Source organism: Haliaeetus leucocephalus, unplaced genomic scaffold (assembly GCF_000737465.1).
Source record: "Haliaeetus leucocephalus isolate CR32 unplaced genomic scaffold, Haliaeetus_leucocephalus-4.0 Scaffold140, whole genome shotgun sequence".
NCBI lineage: Eukaryota > Metazoa > Chordata > Aves > Accipitriformes > Accipitridae > Haliaeetus > Haliaeetus leucocephalus.
Window position 1 is genome coordinate 9940300 of NW_010972576.1, and position 25310 is coordinate 9965609.

Genomic DNA, 25310 nt, shown 5'->3' on the forward strand with positions numbered 1-25310 from the left:
GATAACTAATTATTTGCACGTCTTTCATCCTTTCCAAATGAATGAAACCAAGTACACAGTGTCAAATGCAAGCCTTTCATCTGAGCAAAGAATGCATTTGAATGAATTAACATTTCAGGGGTATTTCTTATAAAGAGATCACAGCACAAAAACAGTCAAAAAGAGTAATATGTTTTAGAAATTTAGTATTAATCCATGACATAACTGCGTGTAATGTTTTTGCTTTGTTTTAGTCGAGGTAACACCCTGACACCATATTCCAAATCTGTGCCAGCAGTTATTGCCAAAGCTTCTGCAATCTACAACCCCATCATATATGCAATAATTCACCCAAGATACAGGTACAGTAAAAATATAGGTATGTGTATAACTGTACATGTAAAAGTGTTTTTTACAATGAACGATCTACCCTCATTCCCTCAGCCTCACCCCATGGGGTGCGTGGTCCCGCCCTGCCCACCCCATGATGGGATCTGTGTGGTCAGACCCTGCACCACATCCACCTGGTACAGGGTAGCCCAGACTGCACATGGAGCTCCAGATGTGGCCTCCAGATGTGGCCAACAGAGGAGAACAGTTCCTTCCTCCACCTTTCTTCCCCCTCACAACCCTGCTCTGTCCTGTGGAGCTGCACAGCACCGTGACTCACAGGAGGAGGAGGTGATGCTCAGGGTCATCTTTTGCCATACCAGAGCCAGCTGCTGAAGAGCACTCTCGAGATAACGGGTCCCAATCAGCAGGGCTCAAAAATCACATCATCACCAGTATAAGAAGCTATATATGCATATGTTTGAGGTTTAGTTTTCCAAAGTACTTAAGTTATTCTCTGTACACCAACTTCAGTACTAATGTAAAGAAGTTGCTGGTCTTTGGGAGAATCTCTGTAAGAAGCAAACAGCATTTTCATAGAAGTTCTGTGCAAGGTGAGAGCTGTAGGAAGCAGGTAATCCAGGCAGAGCTCCCTGCAAATAAGAAAATTTTCCAAATATGCTGAAAATACTGAAAATATGCAGGCTGCTAACTTTGATTAACAAGTTTTTACCTTGAAAAAATAGAGCAGACATTTCTGAAATACTCTACTTTGTGGAAGGAAATCTCTTCTGAAGGCTGTCTTCATACTTGTTTCATTTAGTTGTTTTAGGAAAAGGTGTTCTATTCTTTACTTTTTTCAAAAATATTAGCTGTGACTTAAAAAAAAGAAAGTTTTACACTATGCTAATGGGGTTCAACGGGCAAAATGTAATGTTGATAACTTCTGTGAAACAATTCAGGTTTTTTTGCAGATATGAAATATTTCTGAACCTATGCCTTCATAAGCAAATTATACTATAATTCTACTTATTATTACAGATATCAATTACTGTATATTTTAAAACAGAACACTGTGCCAACCCAGCACAATTTCACTGACAAATACTCAAACACTATTCAATCTCAATAACCTGCATGGTTAGCCAACTCTTCTTGCCTTTTTGTTTCCTTCTCAAGCCTCTCACAGCCAGTGAATAATTTTCTGAGCCGAAAGGTATGAATTCTGTTTTTTATCCAGGCCCTCTGACTGCAGTAAGGTAAGGGATAGATAGTATAAAGATAACTTGTTCTCACAGAGTAGATGATTAGAAAGGTAACACTGCATTGTAAAAAAAGATTTCCATGCTGTTGCTCTGAAACCTACAAGATTAGGTGAATGATAATTTAATATACCATAAAAGACACTCCTCCAAAGAATCAGAAACCTTTCCTTTTGCAGAAGAAGGGCCATTATAATCTCCTTTAATAACTTCTCTAGAGCATCCCAATTGGTCTCCAGAGACCAGCTCAGCCTTCCCCAACATTTAGGAAAAGCATGAGAAGGAACCACCTTGCATTTCAGAAAGGTCACCTGCTCTTTGAGCTAGCTACGACCTGGAGGCATGCATAGTATGGACACAACAAAAATGATTGCATCTTCAGTTGTGTGGTCATAAAAGGAGTTACAAAGTACTTTAGCAAGGGAATAAGATGGCATGGTGTTCTGCTGAATGGTTTCAGACACGGATAAACTTACCCTGCATTTCCCAGACAATATGCAAGCTAAAACTTCTTTTTTGAAGTCAACATTTTATTTAGAAATGTCCTTTCAGCTTCAGCTGAGAAACATGTTCAAGTATTGGCAAAATAAGTCACTTCTGTTAAAACTTCTAAAATACTTGGTTTCCAAAAATCCAGCAAAATTAGTTTTGGTGTGTTTGTTTCTTGAGTTTTTTGTTTGTATATCGTAAGGAAAGGGATACAATTCCATTGTGTTCTCAGCCCTATCTCCAGCATTAGGTGGGCTTCTAAATATTTTTTTCCACCTTTATGACTTACAGCAGTGTACTCAGAAGAAGCTATACCTCACACAGAAGATATAGCTCAGAGGTTGTGATTCCTCCTGTAGATGTACGTGAAGTGTTTTTGAAACATTGGAAGTGAAAAATACTTATAATATAAACAGAAAAATGCTTGTAACGGAACTGCTATTCAGCATATCTCTAGGTTTTTCTGCAAATCTTTCAAAGTGTATCTGCCACAAAGGGATGCTGCGTCAAAAGTTCTGATGAAACACAGGGATGCCATGTTGATAAACATGATAAATGTACAAAAGCCACTAGATGGCAGGGTTAGTTGTTGGCATGAGGTTTGTCTCATCCAGTAAGTGGAAAAGGTGCTAAGTTATATTGACTGAAAACTAGGATTTTGGAGCTGGAAATAGAGTTCATTGTTTTGAATGTCTGATGAATGACAGTGTGGTTGTAAGAACAGTTAAAGTTTCTCAGAAGGCTGATGGAAATACACCCAGAAATGGTGAAACCATATATTTTGTTTGAAAATGTCTGCTATTGTAACTAATATAATTTTGCATCTTCCAAAAACCTGAGTCTGTCTTATTTTTTGAAGTTTGCAGAGCATTTTAGTTTAGAATAGGAGAATGTCTAGTCTCTGATGGCTTGCAGAAGTTGAATGAGAAGTTTAGCATGGCTGGCTGACACATTATGAACCTGGTATTTTTTTTCTGATCCAAAGCTATTGTGTTCAGTGATTCCTTATATTATTTTTGCAAGGTCAAGTGAGTGTTTTCAAAGCAGATACTATATAGTGTACTGCTTCAATTAGCCTTTTTCCTACCAGCATCGGCTTTTCTAAGACTGTATTAAGAAAAATGCTGGAGTCCACACCAGGATTTCAAACACTGTCTTAAGAAGTGTTTTGTTTTATTTTTTTCCCTGCTTCCTAATTTGTATTTCTAGATGTATCAACAAGAGAAATGTTTATGGAGTTGTTGTGAAGACATTTCATAGACTTGGGAGTCATCCAGCCATGAAAAGAAGTAATGTTAGGTCCCTCATGATGAATCAAACATGCAGTTTTAAAACTGAAAAAGCAGCTACAGTACACCAGCAAGTCAGCTGGTGAAAACATATTGGCAGAACCAATTTTGCTTGAACAGTGAATAATGAATATGTATGTAAATATCAGGGTTTCTGGATAATTTCCAAATCTTCTAATAATTCACATTATGCCTTGAAAGTAATTTATCCAATGATGGATAAATGGGCCCATCTGTTCACACCCAAGACTTAAGGGTTTGGGTGGGGGATGAGTAGCCATGTTGTATTGGAACTACTGAACTGAGATAAATCTAAGTTATTTGCCAAATCTTTCTAGAAAGAGGCATCTAGAAATCAGGATCCAAAGAGTTCAGATATGGCTCAAACCCATGATGTACCACTACCAAAACAAGATGCTTTTTTTTCACAGAGAATTGCTGTCACTGCATCGTAACAACGCAACAAATCAAACAAGTCTTTTTGTGGGGTTTCCTTACCTTAAGCAATGAAAGTACATTACAATGAAGGTAACTGAAAATGTAAGAGTGACCTTTGTGTTAGCACTTGGCTTTTAAGAACTGGTCTGACATATATTGTTATATACACCCCTGCCCACCCACTCCCCACCACTATAGAGGAGAAAAACACTTCTCTCCCTGGTAGGTATCACTGGAAGTAACAAATGTAAGTAAGGAAATGTATGCAAAGTTTTAATTCATGAAATGCTGTTTTGTAGGGGAAGAAAGTTTTCACTCCCTTAACAACCTGTATGTGAGAGAATGTCACTTGGCTGTGTTAAAGTTATTGCAAAAACTTCCTTAGATTTTGGAAGTTTTAGGTTTTGTAATCATTTGTTCATAGCAAACGGGGAAATTCTACATCTCCGTGTTTCCAATTTGCTCCCAAGTGAAGCACAATTATACAAAAATCATTCATTCAAAACTACTCCATCACAAATAACTGAATAATCATGAATAATTTTGATTTGCAGTATTTTCTCAAAAATTTGTTTGCAATTACTACATATTTGACTTTGGGTGACTGCCTTATTTGAGAGAATTATAAAACCATCATTAAATAAGCACCTCAGTTTATACCTATTTTGTGTTTCACACGTACAGTATTAAAACTCCCTTCAAAATCTGTACGTTCATCCCAGCCCACAAAATATCCCTCAACAGCCCTCCCAAATATTAGTAAAATTGAGACTCTGGTCCCTCAAGACATCAAAATGTTCTTACATTGTCCATGAAAATTCACCATCAGACATACACTTCCTGAACGTCCGGTGTGAGGAGGTCTCTGTATGAAATCCCACTTAATAAACAGGATGGTACATTTTACACCAACTTGAAGTTATTGAATAGTTTACAGCCCCAGGTAGGCTGTGGCAGACATCAAAAGCTACAGCTATGTCTGAGTGAAGTGGTTCAGCTTCTCAGCTGGGGAAAAAAGCTGGCAGCTGCTTTTTCAGTGCTAGCCTGACTTCTTCAACATGAAAATGAACTTATGGGGGCTTGGCATTTTCTTGTGTCCTGTAAACGCTTGCTGATTCTCAAAATTTTTTATTTTCTACACAACATTAGCTCTTTCTTTTTATCCAGGAGCATGTAGGCAGCCTCCTGCATCCCCAAGCACCTCAGTGGGCCTCTGCCAGCTCACCAACAGGCATCTCAGCAGAATCAGGAACGATGGTGTGGGCAGAAAGCTTCCTCTTTTTTTGGATTGACAAACTAGTGATCTCATCTTGTGATCCCAGAATCAGATCTCTGAGACTTTAACATGTGCAATCTTTTCTGAGAGTAGAAATGATGATTTAAAATGTACTGGTTATTCAACAAGCCTGGTAACTATAGAAGCAAAGATTTTACAATATACATCCACTTGACTTGCATCTCAGTGTAAAGTCAATATATTAACATCCTCCACTGATCTGTAAGTCCTATGCATCAGTTGTTTTCCACAACAGCCTTGTGCTGCCTCGCTTCTTGACTGTTCATTTAGTTTTGTGCCAGTATTAGCTTCATCTGTTGGGCTGAAATAATGGGTTGGGAGGCACTGGGGAGGTGTTATACCAAATGCAGTGCTCTGGCTAGCATCGCCCTGCCAGTCCTAGGCAAACAGCAAGGAGCAAGGCCAGCTGGCATTGAGCAGGGGAGGCTCTTGGGCTTTTCTGCTCTATGTAGGGTCAGGGCTTTGGCTAGGACGAACAGACTCATACAACCATGACTGAGATTATTATTTAATGAATAAGGCAGGTTTTAAGTTCTTTGGGGCCTAGATCATCCTTCTCCTCCGTGCTTGTATGGAGTGTTAATTCCTGATAGGAGTTTACAGGAGCTGCCATGATACAAATAAATAACAATATCTGATTTTCCTGGTCCTCTCCCCCTTCCTTTTTTCCTCTCATTCTGTGCCTTTGCACAATGAAGATCTTCATACCAGCTAACCTGAAAGATTTCTGCGTTAATCTTTTAATTAAATTAGAAGCAATCATGCTCTTCAAGATATTTTCAATTCTTATTACTTACCGTGCAGCTCTTTCTTCCATACATGTTTTGACACAAGGTCCCAAAGCCACCTGCCATTTTCTTTTCAGCCTCTTGAGCAGTTTCCACTAGATATACCATGCTGTTTTCATGTAGTCTTTAAGACCTCCTCAACCAAAACAGAAGCCGTGCTGAGGTTATGGAAAGAGACGGTACTTTCCCCAAGTGATTTTCAAAGCCATGTCATCAATGTGCCATTTGTTTTTTTTCTTCTCCCATCTTCCTTCAGAAAAACCATCCACAATGCTGTTCCCTGCTTGAGGTTCCTAATACGAATATCGAAGAATGACCTCCTGAGAGGCTCCATAAATGAGTCATCGTTCAGGACCTCTCACTCCAGCCATCAGACTCTTGCTGGCAGGACAAAGAGCACTTGTGTTTCATCAGTTTCCACTGGAGAACCTGTAAGTCTTTCCTTGTTTCCATAAAGGACAGTGAGTATAATGTTTCTCTGACTCCCCAGATAAGTGACTCTATAAATACATATTCAAAATTAGAGAATGGAAAAGGAGGTGGGGTAGCTAAATTTTTTGGGTCGTGGGAGGTCATTTCTGCAAAGCCTTTCTGGGAGTTCATGTGTGATGATTTCTGATCAGAAAAAGCATCCAGGCCAGCGTATCTGCATGGTTCAGATGCTTACTAGCACTATGGATGTGCAGGTTAAGTCTTTAATGTGAATTAAAAAGAGCTATTGTCAGGCAATCCCCACATCACCAACCACTTCCTATAATTCAGTGTCTGAGGGGGCTGGAGGACAGGAAAACAGTCTCCCATCCAAAATTTTCTAACCTATCCAAAAGCTGTCTTATTATTTTAAAGGATGTCCATTTTCTGTAGGACAGGAGACTTTTTTATTTGTTTCCCTGGATTTTGACCATAAGGAGTGGAAGACTCCTGCACCTGGAGCAAGGGTGGGGTGTTTTGTAAGCAGCATACCCCAAGTCTCACTAAGGCTGGTGACTGAGGGAGTTAAAAATAAAAGGATCCCTTGGGATTCTTCACAGCCCCTCTTGGCATGACCTTGCCTGCCTCTCTAAGTCACAAGAAGCCAGCCTTGCCCGCAGAGGTGCTGGGAAGGTGGCTCCCAGAGAGGGATGGCAGCCGTGGCAGGGGCAGGGGCCAGGCTGGGGCAGGCCCTGCCGGGGACCTGCCTCCCAGAGCAATGGCTGCAGTCAGTAACCTTTCACAAAGGTATAAATCACCATGACAGGCTGAGTGGCAAACTCTTGGCTCTCCCCTTGAGCCAGGTGGCAGTGGTCTGAGCAAGGATGGGGCCCGGTTATTTGCATGCTGTGGCCTGCAGGCTGCTGCTTTCTGGGTGCTGTCGCTGGGAGTCAGGCCACGGAGCTGGATTTCAGTGAGATTGTAACTATGTTGAGTATTTTGGGGAAGACTGAGGTCCTTGATTTGGGAATGGACCTAGGACCAGCAGGAAAACCAGCATGAACAGTGCACCATTCTTGAACAAGATCATTATGCACTGAATATTCTGCTGGAGAATGGAAGGGGTTCCTTTCGGGTAACAGCACCAGGGAGATTTCTGAACTCTTTCATGGCAGACAGACAGCAAAGCAAACGCACCTGAGCAAAAAATGCACCATTTGCTGGGAAACCCAGGAGACCCAACCAATGCTAGCAGGGTACTGATAAGAAATTCAGGCCTTCTGGCTGTGAAATCAAAAATCAGAACAAAAAAAACACTTTAAGTAAGTGCCTGAGGGGAAGGCTCACTGCCTGAGCCCTAATGAAACAAAATCTATCCCATTACAAAAGATAGGTTACTTTGCAGTCCATGCTGCTGCCTCTCTTGCACATTAACCATACAGCTGCATCAGGTAGGCTTCCAGTTAAAACGACTAATTGCGCTTTACGGGGTAGCCTCAGCTGTACAGCTTGTGAAGTTGTGAACTGTTTGGGGACAAGGATCCTATTCTACTTTGTGACTCTATATCACATACCCCAGCAGCATTCCCAGCTATCACTAAACAGCCTACAGGTTACTGTATTACAGACAGGTAGTAATGATGATAATTAAAGATCATGAACTCTCTTAAATGGGGCACATTTTGTCCTTCAAAGTTAGAAGGTGTTTGAATACCATGCAATGGACAAGCTACTTCTGAGGAGAGACCTGCTCTAGAAGTGACAAGATTTTTCTATAGTGTTTCATGTGTCTATCACAAAATTTCTTTTAAATTGAAACAATAAATAGAAGAGTGAAAGGCCTCTATTAGCCTAGGCAAAAATGTTTTTTTGTGTACTGTTGCTCAGATTTGAGCCCAAGTGAGTTTGAAGTGTGATAGGACTCTTTTGGAGTGTGACACTACTGTACCACACTGCATAGCACGAGGATCCCCACATTTGCTTGCCTAGAGTCTCATAGTCTTCAGGGCATGGAGAACACTTTCATTTTTATCTGGCTGCTGCTATATTAGGGCAAAAGACCTTAATGAGATAGACAGAAAAAAAGAATGACTCACTTTGTACGTGCTATGAAATTTAGTGTTTGTCTTGGCTCTTGAAGATATAAATAAATGCATAAATTTTTCTGTTGCAATGTAAATGAAAATGAGATCATCTATCTTGCTGATTTAATTCCATTCACAGACCACTGATTACACAATGATGCAAGAGAGTATCAACTGTGATGATTTCATAAACTCCAAAATACCCAGATTATCTTTGCAATATGAGGTTAGTATATGCAACATGCCAATATCCTATCATAAAAAAAAAAAGACTATATTTTGTTTGGGATTGCTTAACAGCTTGAGTAAACAGAGCACCCACACGTATCTGTATCTCCCTTGAGATCATGAGGACTACTTGTCTGCTTACACTTGTGCTGCATTCACTCGTTGTAGATAGCACGTGTAGCAACATGGAAATGTGTTGACATAGTTTAAAACAGGAAGGCTCCTCATTTACTTATTTCCAGCATTTTTTTCCCCTTTTACATTTTAATTTTCCTTGACTTAAAGTTTGTTCCTAAATTCTCTCCCCATTAACCCTTTGTTTGATGTCAAATGAGGTAATTTCAGCTGGATCGCCCACCCTGATCCAAGAAGTTTTCTGTTCTTCACTGTTGGTCGCTACTTGGTTTTGGTTCATTGGGGTTAGCAGGTTTGGCTGGGGTTGCTGTTTAAAGGGATAGGATAATGTGGGTAGGAGGCTTCAGCCTTTGGCACAACTTTGGCTTAGGAGTCTCAAATAAAACACCTGCTGTTAGCGATGCGCAGCACTGTGTTGTGCTGAGTTGATGCAGCCAAAGGTAATTGTCCTTGGGGCAACTGACAGCTCAGTGCAGCTGTACAGATTTTAGCTGAAACAGCAGCTGCTGAAATAAAAGCTAAGCTCAACGACTTTTGCATGACAGCAGGACTGAGTGAAATTTTGGAATGCTCCAATAAAGTATTGATGGACAGGAATGACACCAGCAACACTGTAAAAGACGCAGCTGTTGCCACCAACACTTTCCTCTGTGTGTTGCGTACGTGTTAGTGTAGGGAGCCAACATATTCATGAGTCATGTAAAGTTGTATTTACAGTTTGATTCTGCAAGGGAGGAGAAATAAACAGGTGTCAATACATAGATGTGTGAGCAAGATGATGAAGTGGAATTATGCACTAGCTTCCCACTTGTGTGGAGCCCTATCTATCTACCTACCTACCTACCTATCTATCTGTATCTTAAAGCTGGTGTGGAAAATAGTGGACTGATCTCATCATTGATACTCAATCAAAAAGTCGCCACAAAGTTAGGGATGATGGATGGCCTCTGCCCAAGCCTGTAAATGGAACAGCATGGCTGCAATGTCATGATTGTACTCCATTACTGGCATGCTCTTAGATCATTGGCGCAGAGCCCACCTGTTGCCTCCCATCTGCTAATGATGGTTCAGAGAAGCAGCAAGTTCATGGGGCTTGAGAAGACCTGGGTGTTCTGGCTATCCAGCTGGGATGTATACAAACATGCTTTTGGACCTGTCCATGTCCATAGTTTTGTACCAGCTGATGGTCACGCAGAATGCCACAAGCTATATTAAACAGATTGGTTGTACTTGCACCCATCTTTAGAATTCAGGTGCTATGTAGCTATAAGCATAGCACGAGCAATGAGATAAAAAAGGGTGAAAAACATCCTGGTGAAAAGAGATTAAATAATTTTTCATTATTTCAAAGATATATTTTTTTTGGTTCAGGAAAGAAGTCCAGGGTAAAGACAAGATTAAAAACCAAGCCTCTCCCCAGGGGAGTTTTGAGTGTGAGACCTGTGTTAGAACAGCTTTAGTTTTCTGTAAACGTGCATGGTTTCTGCTAGAGTTTGAGACCTTTTAGAATTTGAGGAAGGATGTAACTGTCTAAAATCCTTCATCATTTGTGATTAGACCTGGAGCGATGTAGAGCTTGACCCTGTACAGCCACCTCGTAAGAAACTGCAGCCTCACCGAAGTCATTCTTTCTCAACAAGTCTGAGAAAGGAGAAGAGAGACCTGCTCCCAAAGACCTGCAGTTGTGATGCAGCAACTGCAGAAAAGGTAAGGAAAAAAGTCTCTGCTGGGGACTCTCCATTTAAATGTTAATCTTGCTACAGTACTTAATCTCTGGAATAATACTTCAGCCTTTATACCCATCTGTTTCATCTGTAGGCTTTATTTATACTGATTCTGATGTCCTCTTCATCCTTAATATTATTTCTTTTTTTGTGACTAATGAGAATGCCAATAATGCCTTCTTAACTTTTTTCACTGATGTTGTCTGCTTTTGGAAAGCCAGCATCAGCTCATAGCTCTAAAGCTGCATTAAAGCACAGTCAGTAGCATCAAATATAAGAAGCTGACTTCTTTGCTTCTTTGCCTGTTTATCTACCCTAGCTCTGGTTTCTCCCATCTTAACCCTTGTGTCCACATTGTGGCAGCCTTTTATTACAAAGTCAGGGCTCCAAAACAGACTTTGACATGATAGAAGCCACTCTTTTTCTTCTTTTCAGTGTACATTAAAATGTTTTATTTTTGTTGAGGGGGAAGACAAGAAAGAAACTCCCATTTCTCCCTAAGGGTGGGAGAGTCTGGCAGCTGCCACCCTTCCCTCACTGAAAGAGGAGACGGTGAGTAATCAGAGCATCTTCTGTGGATGCATCACACTTGTTGCCCAAACCGCTGAGGTTTGGTGTCATGCTGTTGAGGAGCACCCTGTTCCCTGAGGAACTGCTGAGGATGGGAGCAGTAGGTCACCCATGAGTCAGCTTCTGCCAGAACTGTAACACCAGTTTCAAAACAAGTATTTGTATGGGTGGCACAACATCAAGCATATATCAGTGCTGCATTTTCCAGAAAAGACAGACATAGGCTTACAATCCCCTGTCTGTGGCTGGGCTGAGTAGCACCCACTTTTTGATGGAGGCACCCTTTCATGGGGTTGCTCTTGTGTGTGTAACTAAACACCTGCACCTTGGGCAGCTACAGCATCTGCTTCTGTCCCCTGTACTCCCTTCCAGCTCTGAGGCTAATTGTCTAGAGACAGCGTAGTTTAAAGCAGGAGCTGTTCTGGAAGTTTCCAGCCATCCCATGACCCGGTTTCTGCATGCATCTGCCCTGTCTTCCTTCAGGTGTCTTTTTAAGATCAAGTCCTGAGAAACCCTGAAAAGAAACTCTTTTCCTGTAACTGTTGTGAATAGTATTGATGGAAAGACAATGGCTTCAAATGTGGTGGCAGGCAACATGGGCTCAAATCTACTGCCCACCTCCACTGCTCTCCATCAGTAGCCCAGTGTGTCCAAGGTTGCAGGCAAGTGGCAAAGACAGGAGATTGTCTCCAGGTTCTAGAGAACCACTCCAGTCTCACAAGGAACGAGAAGGAAAATAAATATGAGGTGGTCTGCATAAAAGTGTTCAGTAAATAAATATTCCTGTATTCTGGAATCTAGCAACTGCATAGCCCACAAGAAGGCTCAGGTGCTATACTTTGTCTTTGAAAGGCATCTGTTGGACTATTTTGATAAATGACCTTTAAACAGAATACCTTCATGCTGAGGCTTTCAGTGGTGTTCACTGAGATGTGTGGAGTTTATTTACATTGAATGTTCAAAGCCTCATTTGATTTTCTCAATATTTTCAGCAAAGATTGCTGTGTGGTGTGAAGGTTCTTTGTGTCTTAGCTAAACACAATGCATCAATATTCATTCTATCAGAATAAATATTTATTTGCCAAGCTCAGTTAGAGCATTTCACTTTGAGGGCACCCATTTACCCTTAAAAAACCCCAACCAACTGTAAAGAAACCCTGCTGCATTTTTAGACATTTATTTCAAGGTTTTAATAGCATTACTGGATTGTCTATGACTGAATTTCAATTATAGCACTTCCAAAAATGCTCAGTTATGGAAATACAAGTGTGAATTTGGTGAAGGGTCACCTAACTTTTTGATTTAATAAAATATAATTATTTTTTTTTAGGAAAAGAATCTTACACTTCCTTTGTTTTCTTTAAGAAGAACATCTCAGCAACATCTAAAAACTTTATGTACCTCTGAGTTCTTTTCACTGACTGAGATCAAGACTTCTTAATGTCCAGTTGCAGATGGGTTGTCAAAAAAGAAAAGGCATCCCTCAAGAGAAAGTAAAAAAGCCAATCAGTGTCCTGGGCTTGGTGCTTTCCAGAGCATAAGAGCACATGGGACTGTTTTCTGTGCTGCCACAAAGATATGATCCATCCCCATGACTTACTGCAGTTAGTTAGGATGGCAACAGACTTGATGTAGACTGACACCTGGAAACCTGGTATGGCAGTGAAGAGGCCATTCTGGAAGCATTAAAAAAAGCGGTCATGTATTATAAGGACAAGATAGGTTTGGATACTTGATTTCAAAGGAGAGTTGCCAGTTGTGGTCTGTGCATCCTTGTGTCAAGGGAATTACTTGGCATGAAAACTATTAAAAAAAACCTTGGAAGTGGTATCCTGCCCACTAAGCCATATCAAGAAGAAACCCATCCTTCTGCTGCAGTGAAAACAGCACTTGAAGCAGGAAGGAGTGGGTTTGGGTTTTGGTTTGGGTTTTTTCATTCTATTATTATCTTTGATTTGGAAGAATGGCCTTTTCTTCTCTGTCAGGTTGATTTAAACCACTTTTTTTTAGCACATTGTGCTTCCCTCCACTTGGGTAGGTACAGCAGCTGGAAAAATTGTTATCGACAGGCATTGCTGAACGGTTCCTGCTTCTGGAGTAGAATTACACAATGCTTCAGTATATATCAGTATCTAATTTTAAACCCAAACTGACAGAGAGACAGAGGGGGAGAGAGAGGGACTAAAGATGCTGTTGTGTTGGGTTTTTAAAAAAAAAACCCAACAAAATTTGTGTGAAAAACAAATGCATTCATTTGGTTTTCTGTCTGTAAAATCAGACTAGACCTATGCTGTGCAGTAACACATCCACCAAACTACTTGCTAAGACTGAGGTGATGATCCCCAAATCTTAAGAAATAAAAACAAACAAAACAAAACAAAAGCCTTCCCTTTTTGATTTAAGGAACCATTTAGTTTGTCAGTGTAAAAGCAGCATCACAGGCCACGGACTAGGTGGAGACAAAGGAGGCCAAGACTACAGCCCCTGCTGGGCTGTAATCATACTAGAAACTGATCTAAAATTTTTAAAAGATGTTTCAGCACCAAACCCCTATAAATTCATGGGAATTACATGCCTGAATGCTTGAAGAAGACTAAAGTTGAATTAATGAGGTTTATGACAAGAACAGGAATGCCTGCAATAGAGGAAAAAATTTACAAAACTACTGTGGGAAGCTCAAGTTATGAAGAGACTTAGTATAGTTAATTAATATGCTTTACAACAGTATTAAAAGAAATAAATAGAACTATAACTCTGACAGAGACTTTATAGCAATCTGAGTAAAACTTAGTCGGACTCTGAATTCCATTAGGCTTCATGGGAATTCACATACTAATGAAGTAAAAACTGCATTTTACTTTAAATGTTGATTTTCTCCAGGAAGGAGGGACTTCTAACTTCTCTCTATACCTGGCACAGTAATTTTGTAACCTTAACTGTCATTTTCTAAAGCAAGCCAAAATTGATCACTTATGCCTCCTGTTACCAGTGTATTTAAATATTAACTAGCACTTTCAAAGCTTACTTAGTTTTGTCCTGGTTTCAGCTGGGATAGAGTTAACTGTCTTCCTAGTAGCTGGTACAGTGCTATGTTTTGAGTTCAGTATGTGAAGAATGTTGATAACACTGATGTTTTCAGTTGTTGCTCAGTAGTGTTTAGACTATAGTCAAGGATTTTGCAGCTTCTCATGCCCAGCCAGGGCACAAGAAGTTGGCACAGGACACAGCCAGGGCACCTGACCCAAACTGGCCAACGGTGTATTCCATACCATGTGACGTCCCATCTAATATAGGAACTGGGAAGGGGGGGCAGGGAATCGCCGCTTGGGGACTGGCTGGGTGTTGGTCGGCGGGTGGTGAGCGATTGCCCTGCGCATCATTTGTACATTTCAATCCTTTTATTACTACTGTTGTCATTTTATTAGTGTTATCATTATCATTATTAGTTTCTTCTTTTCTGTTCTATTAAATCGTTCTTATCTCAACCCAGGAGTTTTACTGCTTTTCCTGATTTTCTCCCCCATCCCACTGGATGGGGGGGGGAGTGAGTGAGAGGCTGCGTGGTGCTTAGTTGCTGGCTGGGGTTAAACCACGACAAGTTTACTCTGGATTTGCATACTGTGCACGAAGAGTTATGGAAAGGTCACAGGGGAGTTGCCATCAGGGCCAAGTTAGAAATTAGAGTTCTCTCAAAATAGGCAGATGAGAAATGATTAGAAAAGCAAAATCACAGTCACTGTTTTTCCCTTTTTGTTGGTGGAAGTACAGTCCAATGTATGAATGCAAAGCCACTAACTGTCCTGAGGCAGTACCAGGAGCTATTTGGGGACACCATGATAGAGGTTGTCACAAGTATGATGAAATTTTAGGCAAATAAAGAATACACTGTGCTTGAGCCTTATCTGAGCTCTCTTCCATGAGAGAGAGAGAAGTACAATTATCCAGTACCTTGAGATATATAAAAAATGGAGAAACATTTTTTTAAAACATAAGTCAGATATAGGAATGGGCTTTTCTTCTTTTTTTTCTTTTTGGTTTCTGCTGATATTTGAGCATGTCTTCTTTTGCTTCATTTAACATCCTCCTTTCCAAGCTGTAGATGTTAACACATCATGATTTTTCCTCTTTCTAGCTAATGATTCAAGTGTTTAGAAAATATGACTGGTGACTCAAATAGCGACTAGTGGTAATGAATATTTCAAATACTGGTTTCCACAGTCATATGCTGTATGACAACACTAAAGCTTATGTCTCCGCTCCAGGTTTCACTCTCCTCCAGCTGTTTGGAGAAGGTGCTTGGTCGGCCAGTCCTACACAGTCCCCCAGCAACACTCGTGACCAGCTCCCTAAGAGCAGCTTCTCTGCCTGTCGGTTTGAATAGCAGCAGTGTCAGCAGAGGAGGAGACTCAGGTACTTCACAGATGGCAACTCAAGAAAGTCAAGTTAATGGAGTCCTGGGCTCTGTCATTAGCAATACAGTCCCTCGCATCATTATCATTCCTACCTCAGAGACCAACCTATTTCGAGAGGAGCTGGAAGAGGAGGAGACTGAATTATTCCACTTTCATGACAAAAGGGGCAATCTGCTGGACTTGGAGGGGCTTAGCTCATCCATGGAGTTCCTTGAAGCTGTTGAGAAATTTCTATCATAAGTTTGTCAAAAGAAAACTTTCCGGTAATTATTTTCTTGGCATCTTCTCCACTTAATTATACCAAATAACCAAAGCCTTGTAGGTTAGCTCATCAGACTTTTTGTATGTTTATACAGTAGTCACTAGGCAGCCTTCAGATTTATCTTTGTCCAGACCAGCTCAGCCGTGGAAACAGGCTTTCTTTCAGATTGTGCTGCAGGAAATGAGCAGTGGAAGATCTGGCAGCATGATCGAGTAGCATTGGTCAAGTCGGCCGCCTGCTTCGTGGGGCCCTGGTTTGTAACCACAGATAGAGGTGCCAGCAGAAAGAAAAATGACTGAGCGAGAGCAGGGGCAGCTGCTGAATGTTTCTGCTACCTGTGCATGAAACAGCATTCCTGTTTGGAAGCTCTCTTCTGGACAGTGAGGGGAAGCACCATGAGACCACAGCTTCCACCAGCCCCAGCGGTAATGCAGACAGCTAGATGATCTGATCTATCTTTTAATCAAATTATTTGCAGCATTGGTTTTGTTTTATTTTGTTTTTTTTCAATAGGCAGCTTGCTAAATGTAAATAAACAAACTGATGGTGTGACTGGGAAGTGACTACTTGCTTTTAAAATTTAGTGCTAGAAGTCTGGATTTTACCTCAGCATTAGCACGATCACCTGAATGTTGAAATGCAAGGTGCTATATGCTAAAACATACACTACTACCTGTAGAAGCATTTAGAGCACCTTCAGAGTTACAGTCTTGATTAAATATGTATGGGTCCTAATAAGTCTGTGATTAAAAGGGTGAATGTTCATAGCTGGCTTGATAAGTCATTGATAAAAATAAAGCCTTGGCTGCTATATATCCCATGTCTTTTCAGAGGAGATTCTTCTCCTCTCCTCCTCTAAAATGACTCAGCGGACGTATTCTCCTATAGGTCACTTACCAGAGGCCTTCAGGGTGGTTAAAACATCATCTCGGGGAGAAAACTCTACAGTACTGTGCTGTTTGCTACAGGATCTGCAGTCACATCGTTATCTGTGGTTACTGATTGTACTTATTTTATCTGTGCTTCACATTATGGCTCAGGCTCACAAGACCCTCCTAGTATTTTATTTCTAACTGCATTCTTCCTTTCGTTACTCATTTTCCCTTTCTATAACATGTTCTCCACATCCTCCCATTCAGTCTCTGACTTTCAAATGTAGACAAGTTGAACTATATGGTTCTCCACATAATATCAGTATACCTTAGTAGAAAGTAAGCATTTCTCTGGATATAATAGTGCAAATATTTGGTCCAGTGAGTCTAGTAGCATTCAGACATCCAACAAGAGAGTGAGAGTTTATGCTCATAGTCTCAGGTTAGTCCCTTGACTGTATCCTAGATTGTGCAGAGACCACTAAGAACGTTTCCAAGTTTTGTGTATGCACTGGCTGGTGTTGAGAAGTAATTTCTCTTTTCCTGTTCTCCTGACGCAAAAAACAGATGGAAAGGTGGAAAGCATAGAACTATTTTTTTAAATTATTTTTTTATTACAAAAGAAGATAACACAAATCTTGCTTGCAACTAGCTAGACAGGAACACCACTAAAGAACAAACTAAAACCCAAAGCACGGCAGGAGAGAGAGGAATACCTCCAAACTCACAGACCTGAGGCTTTGCAGGGTGTCAGCACAGCAGACCTTCGAGAGGACCGAGGCACTTGCTTTTGGTATAGGCTGTGCTCTTTTTAGGAAAAAAAAACCAAACACTGGTGGGTTGCAGAGGTCATTGCTGAGACAGGCTGCCTGTTGCAATGTTAACACTCTTAATGCTGCTGTTATTTGAGGTACTCTGCTGTCTAGAGAACCTCATCAGAAATGAGGCCAACACACCTCCTTACCTTGTAGGGAAGAGGGGACAAGGGTGGCGGAGCCCCATCATGTGTGCAGTTGCCTGCGTGCAGCCCTGGTTCGTGGTGCAAGGGGCCAGGGCTCAGCCGGGGCAGCACCACACTGCAGTACCTGCAGCAGGGCTGACGAAGGCTGTGCCCACCGGCACTGGCCTACCGGGTCCAGGAATCATGCCAAGGTCGTCTGCAATCAGCTCAGCATTTCCAAAGGCAATTCCTCCATGCGAGGACTGGCGCAGTGAGCAGGCAGCGTGGGGCAGCTGCTGGGGGCTGGGGACGTGCTTGTCTGCACCTCCTCAGTGCCGGGCTTTCATCCAGTGCATGGTTTTGGCCACAATGAGTAATCAAATGTTAATTAAATACAACGTTCATGGAAAATGGGGGAGACTTAATCCTAGGCTAAACATGCTGTCCTGCCATCTCTGTTTCTTTTCATTTTTTTGCTGAACCTGTCCTCTCTGATTTTTTTTCCTACGTCAACTGTGCAGTCAGTGACCTTATTTCTTCTTGTATTTAATATCCTTAGCTGCTGTATCTCCTTTCTTCTTGAGCCAGATGTTGGGAAGCAAGTGTTCTTATAAAGCTTCCAAGTCTTACACCTGACTTTTACTGTTTTAATTACTCTAAATAACAATAAGAAAATGTATTTCGTGTTCCAAGATGTAAAAACATGCCCTGGAGCAGATTTTGCACTCAGATGTTGACAGACTTGTACTGGTAAGACTGTAGGCAGGATATTGCCATAGTTTCCGACAGGATGAAGAAAGTAAGACCTAAAGTAACAGTCAAAAAACTCCTCCATATCTAGACAAATTTTTGCAGTTAGCCTACTAGATGACTTTCCAGTGATTTCTTGCATATGTGCTGGTACTAATGAAGTGTCTCAGAAAACTAGTGGGCTTGAGGGTATGTGCAAAGAAGTGTTTCATTTTTATACTGTTAATCTCATATACTATTAGTATCATTGCTTCTGAAGCTAATGTGAAGATTACTGTTTATTTCAACTGACGTAGGCTAGAATGCCAAATGATATAACAGTAGAGAGATAAAACCTAAAGTTGTATGAAATATCAGATAGACTTATTACAATCACTGTGAGATTTTTGCAGAAACATCAGTCACAGAGTAAATGAGTCTTAAATTGACTGCCGCAATGCAGAAAAATTTTGCAGACTGACTTCTCTGTTGCCACATTAGAATAGATGGCACATAAAAATGTACAATTTTAACTGTTGCTTCCCATTTCACAAAGGAATGTATTGGTTCACTCAAATGGAATAAAAAAATTCTTAGGAGTTAAGCTAAACTATCCATTGTTTGTTTTTCCTATTTAATCATTAATTTCAGGAGCCAAGGGGAGGAACAAAAAAGTTGAGTCAAAGCTTTTGAAACCAGTGCTCCGATCCAGTGAATAGTAAAGGTACATATATAACTTTATTTACATAAGCAGCTCCTTTCAAGTCATTTAGACTGCTCACGTGCAACCAAGCGTTTGCCTACTTGAGTGCAAAGCATCTAAAATTAGAGTTCACTGACTTGGTAAAACCTGAAGTTGCTCAGCAACTTTTGAAATATGATGACTTGAACTGGGAAGTCAGGAATCAGGCGAACAAAATTGAAAAAAATTAACCAAAGTCAATACATTAGAGCTGTGACAGTAGTCTGTAATCTTTGTCCCGAATGACAGTTAAACAGCAATTATTTGTTTCTGCTAAATTTTTGTATAGCACAGTTATAGGATATGTTCCAGTTTTCATGAGTGTAAGAAAATTCAGATCACAAGTGTAAACATTTTCTTTTACCATGGACAATGAATTTATTTTTTTATAGCTAAATCAATGGTTAGGTAAAGGTTTCAAAAAAGAAGAAAAAAATTACTTACTTGAATCTTAATGAATCTTGCTGCTTGGGGTTGGTATGAAGCAGGACCTAATACCACTTTCTTCCAGAAAGCTCATTCAGTTCCCAGACATCCATCCATTTCTCTCCTTTCCGGAGACACCCCTGAACAAGAAAACCCTTCCACTCTGCTGTCTGAAAAATGTTTATGTTGTGATGGGCAAAATTGGAAAATACTGGGAGACAAATACCTGCTTTTTTAATTTCCTTACTCTCCTCTCCCTCTTTTTTACAGCTGCTTTTTACTGATTCCTTGTGTAGGTTATCCTTGATATTTTTTGTCTGGTACTTTCACAAACACGTGAAAGCCATGCAAGCTAGTGGGGAGCTGGAAACTTAGGTGTGTATTATGCAGTGTTTTAACCGTGTACTCCTTTCTCGCATAGGAGTAGGTAAAAATTGACCATAGTGCTTCAGTTCAGCAAGTGCCTGTACTGGGCAACTGCAGGATGGAGTCAGAAAAGGTAGAAGCAGCTGAGATGCATTTGTCCCTCCTGGGTCACCTCAACACAAGCTGATGATTATTTCTTGTTTTGCAGCTCATCCATAGCCTCAGTCTATACATCAATGTTCTGTCTGCACACCTCGAATGGACAAGTATTTAAGTGGAGAGTTTGGTGCTGGGATGCCTTTGTTGTGCCTGTCACATTTACCTGTGTATTAGCATACATTATGTCTTACTAAGCATTCAGATGTCTGTCTGTATATTTTACTTGCTTTATGGTGTGTCTGGGTTGCACTCATGTCTGCACTCTGATTGCACTTGTTAGTGCTACAGGTGGTATGAGGACACGAAAAGCTAACTGCAAAATGTCAAAGCCAGGTGTAAATCCAGCCTTACTAATTCTCCCCTGTGCCAGCATGGGGATATATCTGCGTACCAGTAGTCCTGGTGCAAATACTTCATGGTAAAATTTCCTGAGAGAAAATTTCTGTAGGGGATAGAGTCTTACACAATATAGTGACATTTTTATTCTGAAACATTTTTACTCTTTATTTGTGGTTATGTATCATGCAGGTATTTTTATTTAAAAAGTCAGATGTGTTCTTCGCCTTAAAGCAAAGCTTCAGAAGACCATTGCCATCTTCAGGACCTTGTGCTGGACTGAGTGAGCCAAAGACACAGGCAATAACACGTGAGGAGATGGGCTGCTGCTGTTACCAGTGGCGCATGGTCCTTAGGGTGATGCACCCTGGCTCTTTTCCTCCGTGCCAAGGAGCAGGTCTGAGCCCCATGGAACAGTCAGACACATGCACTAGTGGGTGCATGTGAAAGTGGCATTTTTCAGAAATTTATAGGAAACTAAGTGTGGGTAGATTTTCATGGGGACAGCAGAAGATGTCTCCCTAGAGTTTCTCCTTGCCAAATTTCAGGTTCCTTTCCATTGTAAGCAGGTGGTAAAGCTCTTCAAAAGAACAGATGGATGTATTTAACATTAACTAATTTTCCACGGGCATGCTCTTGGAAACAAATGATCCCTATTTCCTGAGATGGAGAAAAAAAAAATCCAGCCCATAGCAGACTACAAGTGTGGAAAATGTGAGGCTGAACACATTTGAGTTCGGTAAATGTAAAACAAATGAAAAAGGCAGCTTCCAGTGGAAATTGTTGAGCCACCAGGAGTGCAGCAAAATGGCCAACTCTATCTTCATAAAAGATGCAAAAAGCTGTATCCAACTAATTAATACCTCCAGGTCTTTTCATTTAACTCCATCTACGGACAACCCAACAGAAATGACCTCGGAGCCACCAGCAGCTTTGTCATGTTGAGGTCACTGTCACCAGACTCGACCGTCTGGGCACTAGCATGTGGAGAAAAGGGGGAAGAAAAGTTTCTCTTACAAGAGCAAACTTCATTCGCCTTGTTAAACCCAGCAGAAAAAGACTGAGGGGGATATGACTGCTATCTTTACATGTGTCTGGGGAGGAAAACAGTCTGTTCAAGTGAAGTGTCAATTTTGGCACAGGAATAAGTTAGCATAAACTGTCTGTGAATTAATGTATTCTGAAAATGACATGAGGTTTTAAGTGTTGGGGGTACTTTTTGAGCCTGGGGCATGTCTGTCGTGAGGATACAAAAGAAACAAATGTGTTTTATATGGAGCTCAAGGCTCATACGAACATCCAGCCAGCTGTAGCCCCAGTGACAGCCATCAGCGGCCAGTCTCAGACACTGATTGCTTCAGTAGAATAACAATAAAATTTTTTAAAATGTAAATACCCGCAGAAACAAATCCTGGTATTAAAAATGTCTTGAGATTACTAATTTGCTGACGGTTTTAAATAGGCTGAGGTTGTTTTGTTGTTTTAAGTCTCAGTGCACATGGGACTGTCAGGAGAGTGCACAAGGCAGGAGTCTCACTGGAGAAATGCAGCAAATTTCCTGATGATGTACAGCCATCGAGCAAATAAGTGGTTCCGATTTGCTGAGGGAAAAAATTGCCAAGCAACCAATAGGATCTCTGTCATTCTTTTTGCAAACTTTAGTGGAAAAATTGCCTGTCCCCTAAGGTATTTTGCCATATGGAAATGAGCTTGAGCTTCGGCTGCCTGGAAGGCAAATGCCGAGCTAGCGTTTTGTTATATTTCCCTCCCTGCCGTCATGCTTCCTAAAGCCACTCACTTTTCTGGAGCTGGGACTTGAGCTGGTCTGGCCTTCTTCTCCTGGCCCCAAATTGTGTTTACAATCGCAGTGTAGCTTAAGACCTTATTTTGCAGCATCAGACAGTCCAGCAGCAAGTGCCGAACCCCCTGATAGGCCCCTGGGGCTCTCCGCTACATGCCTTATCCTCCCAGCCTTTAGTCTACCAGATGTGCCGGTTTGCAGGGCCAAGGGAAATGGGCAAGTGAAAGGAAGTCTTCTGTGGTTTTCCACGGTTTCACTATCTTGCCTATTTTGGGAGTGACTGGTTCTTTTTTTCTTTCTTTCTCATGGATGCCTTGGCATGCATTCCTGCTGGCATAGGATGCTTCCTCAGAAAGCCTTTGTTTTTGTGCTGGTCTGGATTTATTTTCCCGGCGTGATGATTTTTCCTGGAACAGCTTCTGAGCGCTGCTGAAGGTGCCTGGCAGACAGTCCTTCATGGTTAGGTTGTCCTGCCACACTCTGGTGCTGCTGATGCACCAAGGCGTTTGCTTTTGGGTGAAGTTCTTCCTGTCCAGCAAGAATTAGCAATTAAGATTTCCAGAGGAGAAACTCCCACAGCATGTTTCCGTTCTGACTGAGGTGCTGTTTCCAAACTTGTGTAAAAGAAGGGCTGAAAATGGAAAATTTGGAGGGTGGTTTTAACCACCCCACAAAGCCTGCTGGTTTGAATCTCTTTTCTTCACATGCCTCTGTTTCAGAAAAGGCTATTGTGCACTGCTGGAACATCATTGGTGTTAAAATACTGAAAACTGACACTACAGGCTACAGAGAAATCAGCGGTTTCAATAACTCAAAGAAAAAAAGGGAGACAATCAGTCTTTAGATGGGAATCAGTGGACATGTCAAGGTAAAGGGCAAGTAGTAAAGAAGGCTGCCCCACTGTGCTCCTGAAGTCCAGGCCTGGACTCTGGCGGACACAGTGAGGGTTAGGGCAGGTGACTGCAAACACTCAAACAAGCCAGACTCTAAAATAATAATGAAACTGGGTATAAAGCAGAGGACTACCACCATGAATTTTCATGAGCCTTGACCTTCTTTTTAGGCTTTGCTCTCCAGCCTGATTAGACAGAAACATGATTTTTTTCACAGAAAAATGAAAAAAAAAAAAAATCATACAAACTCAGACCAAGGGTCCAGTTGACTTAATATCCTGTCTCCAACAGTGACCAGCAACAAGAGTCTAGGAAGAGAAGCAGAACAGGTACCAATACTTTCCTGCTATGCTCTCCCAGCCTTCTGCAGTTCTATGCCAGAAATTGTATTTAATAAGCTTTCACAGACCTTTTTTCTTCCATGGATTTATGGAATCGCTTCTGGTACTCATGTGAAAGCCTAACTACCAAAACACCCTGTGGGATCTGCGCTTTAATTGTGATTTACACAAAACAGAACCTCCCTTTGCCTGGTAATTGCATTTGCTGCCCTCCAGTTTTCATAGGGTGCGAGAGAGTGGATGATTGCTGTCTGATGGGCACCTTCACTGGAGCCCCACTGAGGTTGCATCATCTCCACTGATGGTCTCCTCTCCCAGCTGAGGTGTCCCGCTCTGTCCACCTGAACCCAGGAGCTCCATCCCATTGGCACAGCAGCGCAGCGAAGTCACTGGATACTACAGGCAGACTGCAAAGCTGCTTTGGTTGCTCATCCCAGGAGGAGGTCCTGGGTCATTTAGCCTTATCCTTGCCCCTGGACACTCTGGTCTGGACTCTTGCCCCCTCCTCTCCCACCCTGGTGTGCCCCTGCCCTCTGTCTGCTCTTCCAACAGCATCACTGGGAAGTTGGGGAAAAGCCTGAAAAAATTGGAGCGGAAATGTGATGTGCTTGCAGTGAAAGAGTCTCTGCAAAATATTTACAGACTATTTAAGCAGTTGGCAAGCACTTTGGGGAATAACTTATCAACAGGCTGTCTCCCAGCTCTTCTAGGAGGGAGGAAAATGTAATTATCCTCATTTAACTTTAGCAGAGGCTGGGACAAAGCATAAGCGTGTGCCCAGACCGTAGCAGTGTTGTGGCAGTCTCCTCCTTTGCGCAGCCCAAGCCCAGACACCAGACTTTTCAGCCTCCCTGACTGCAGCATGTGGTCAAAAACACGAAAATACCTGCGTTTCAGGTGTAGGTATTATATAAAAAATACAAACCAAACCCCTAGATCCAAACAATGCGACAACCGTGATGTTGGATCTCAACTGGGATCCAAATTTTGCCACTTAATATTCCTACCTGTATAATACAGTGAATTTCAATGATGGACTCAAACGCAGAGCTGGAATTGTCACCAAAACATACACCTGGGACCCACTCTAGGACACATGACTAAATAGCAGGCACTGGATTAAAATTATCCTCATTCATTAATCTGGCATGCCTCATGGCAGTAACCAGAAAGTACTATAAAAATGGTGTTTCTAACGGCAGGGTTTCCAAGCCTTCTCTCTCAAAGTAACTTTTTTAAAAAAGCAGTTTGGAAAAATTGTTGCCCATGGTTCTGTTCCAGCCTATAGGATGTTTTCTTTTTTGTGTAGTAACTGAACTTTCTAGTCTCAATGCTATAAAACATTGGCAATGACAGTGCAAGTTAAAGCATCTTGTGAGTGTACTGCATGGGATGTCCTGTTAGAAAATCAATATTACGCTTATATTTTCTTCAAAAGGAAACAGCCGAGGGTGGCGTAAGTATGAGGATGCACTAAATGTCCTTGTACTGTCCTGGTGAAGCACGAGGAACGCTGTCATCCCCAGCACCCATCCTGCCTCCGCCAGCGCGGCTTGCCCTGCCAGAGCTACCGCTGCAGGCAGGCGGCACCTCCCTTAGGCTCACAGACAGGTGGGCGAATAAAAGCCTCGGTCTATTTTTGGTGCAGCAAACCCCTCAAAACCAAAAGGTAAGTGACTATAAGCCCTGGCTGTTATTCTGCAGCCCAGAGTGGCTGGGAGCATGGGGTGCCTCAGCAGGAGATATTCGTCTCCCCAAAGCCGGGGGCACAGAGAAGCGACACTTTCCAGGGATAGCTTCTAGTCCATTCAGGTCAACTAATAATTTGGGCGAATATATTTTCTCTCTCTCTCCGCTGCAGCTTAGGGAGAGACCAGTATAGCTTCAGCATGTGTGACCCTTGTTTCCCTTTCCTGATGCGGCTCGCAGGTCTCACCCAAACATAAATGAGTGAGTCAAGTCTTTCCGCCCGCAGGCTGGATGGAGAGAAAAGCGGGGGGAGGCTGC

At 41.7% G+C, this 25310-nt stretch overlaps 1 protein-coding gene across 1 annotated transcript in view; it reads left to right on the top strand.

Moving 5' to 3' along the window:
- LOC104843306 (melanopsin-like) overlaps window positions 1-15676 on the top strand; it is a 40346-nt gene extending 24670 nt beyond the window's left edge. Inside the window, exons 7-10 of the mRNA XM_010586166.1 lie at window positions 234-341; window positions 6129-6303; window positions 10288-10437; window positions 15287-15676. Of these exons, the coding sequence (XP_010584468.1) occupies window positions 234-341; window positions 6129-6303; window positions 10288-10437; window positions 15287-15676 (823 nt within the window). The remainder of the gene's footprint in view (window positions 1-233; window positions 342-6128; window positions 6304-10287; window positions 10438-15286) is intronic.
- The last annotated feature ends 9634 nt before the right edge of the window (window positions 15677-25310 follow it).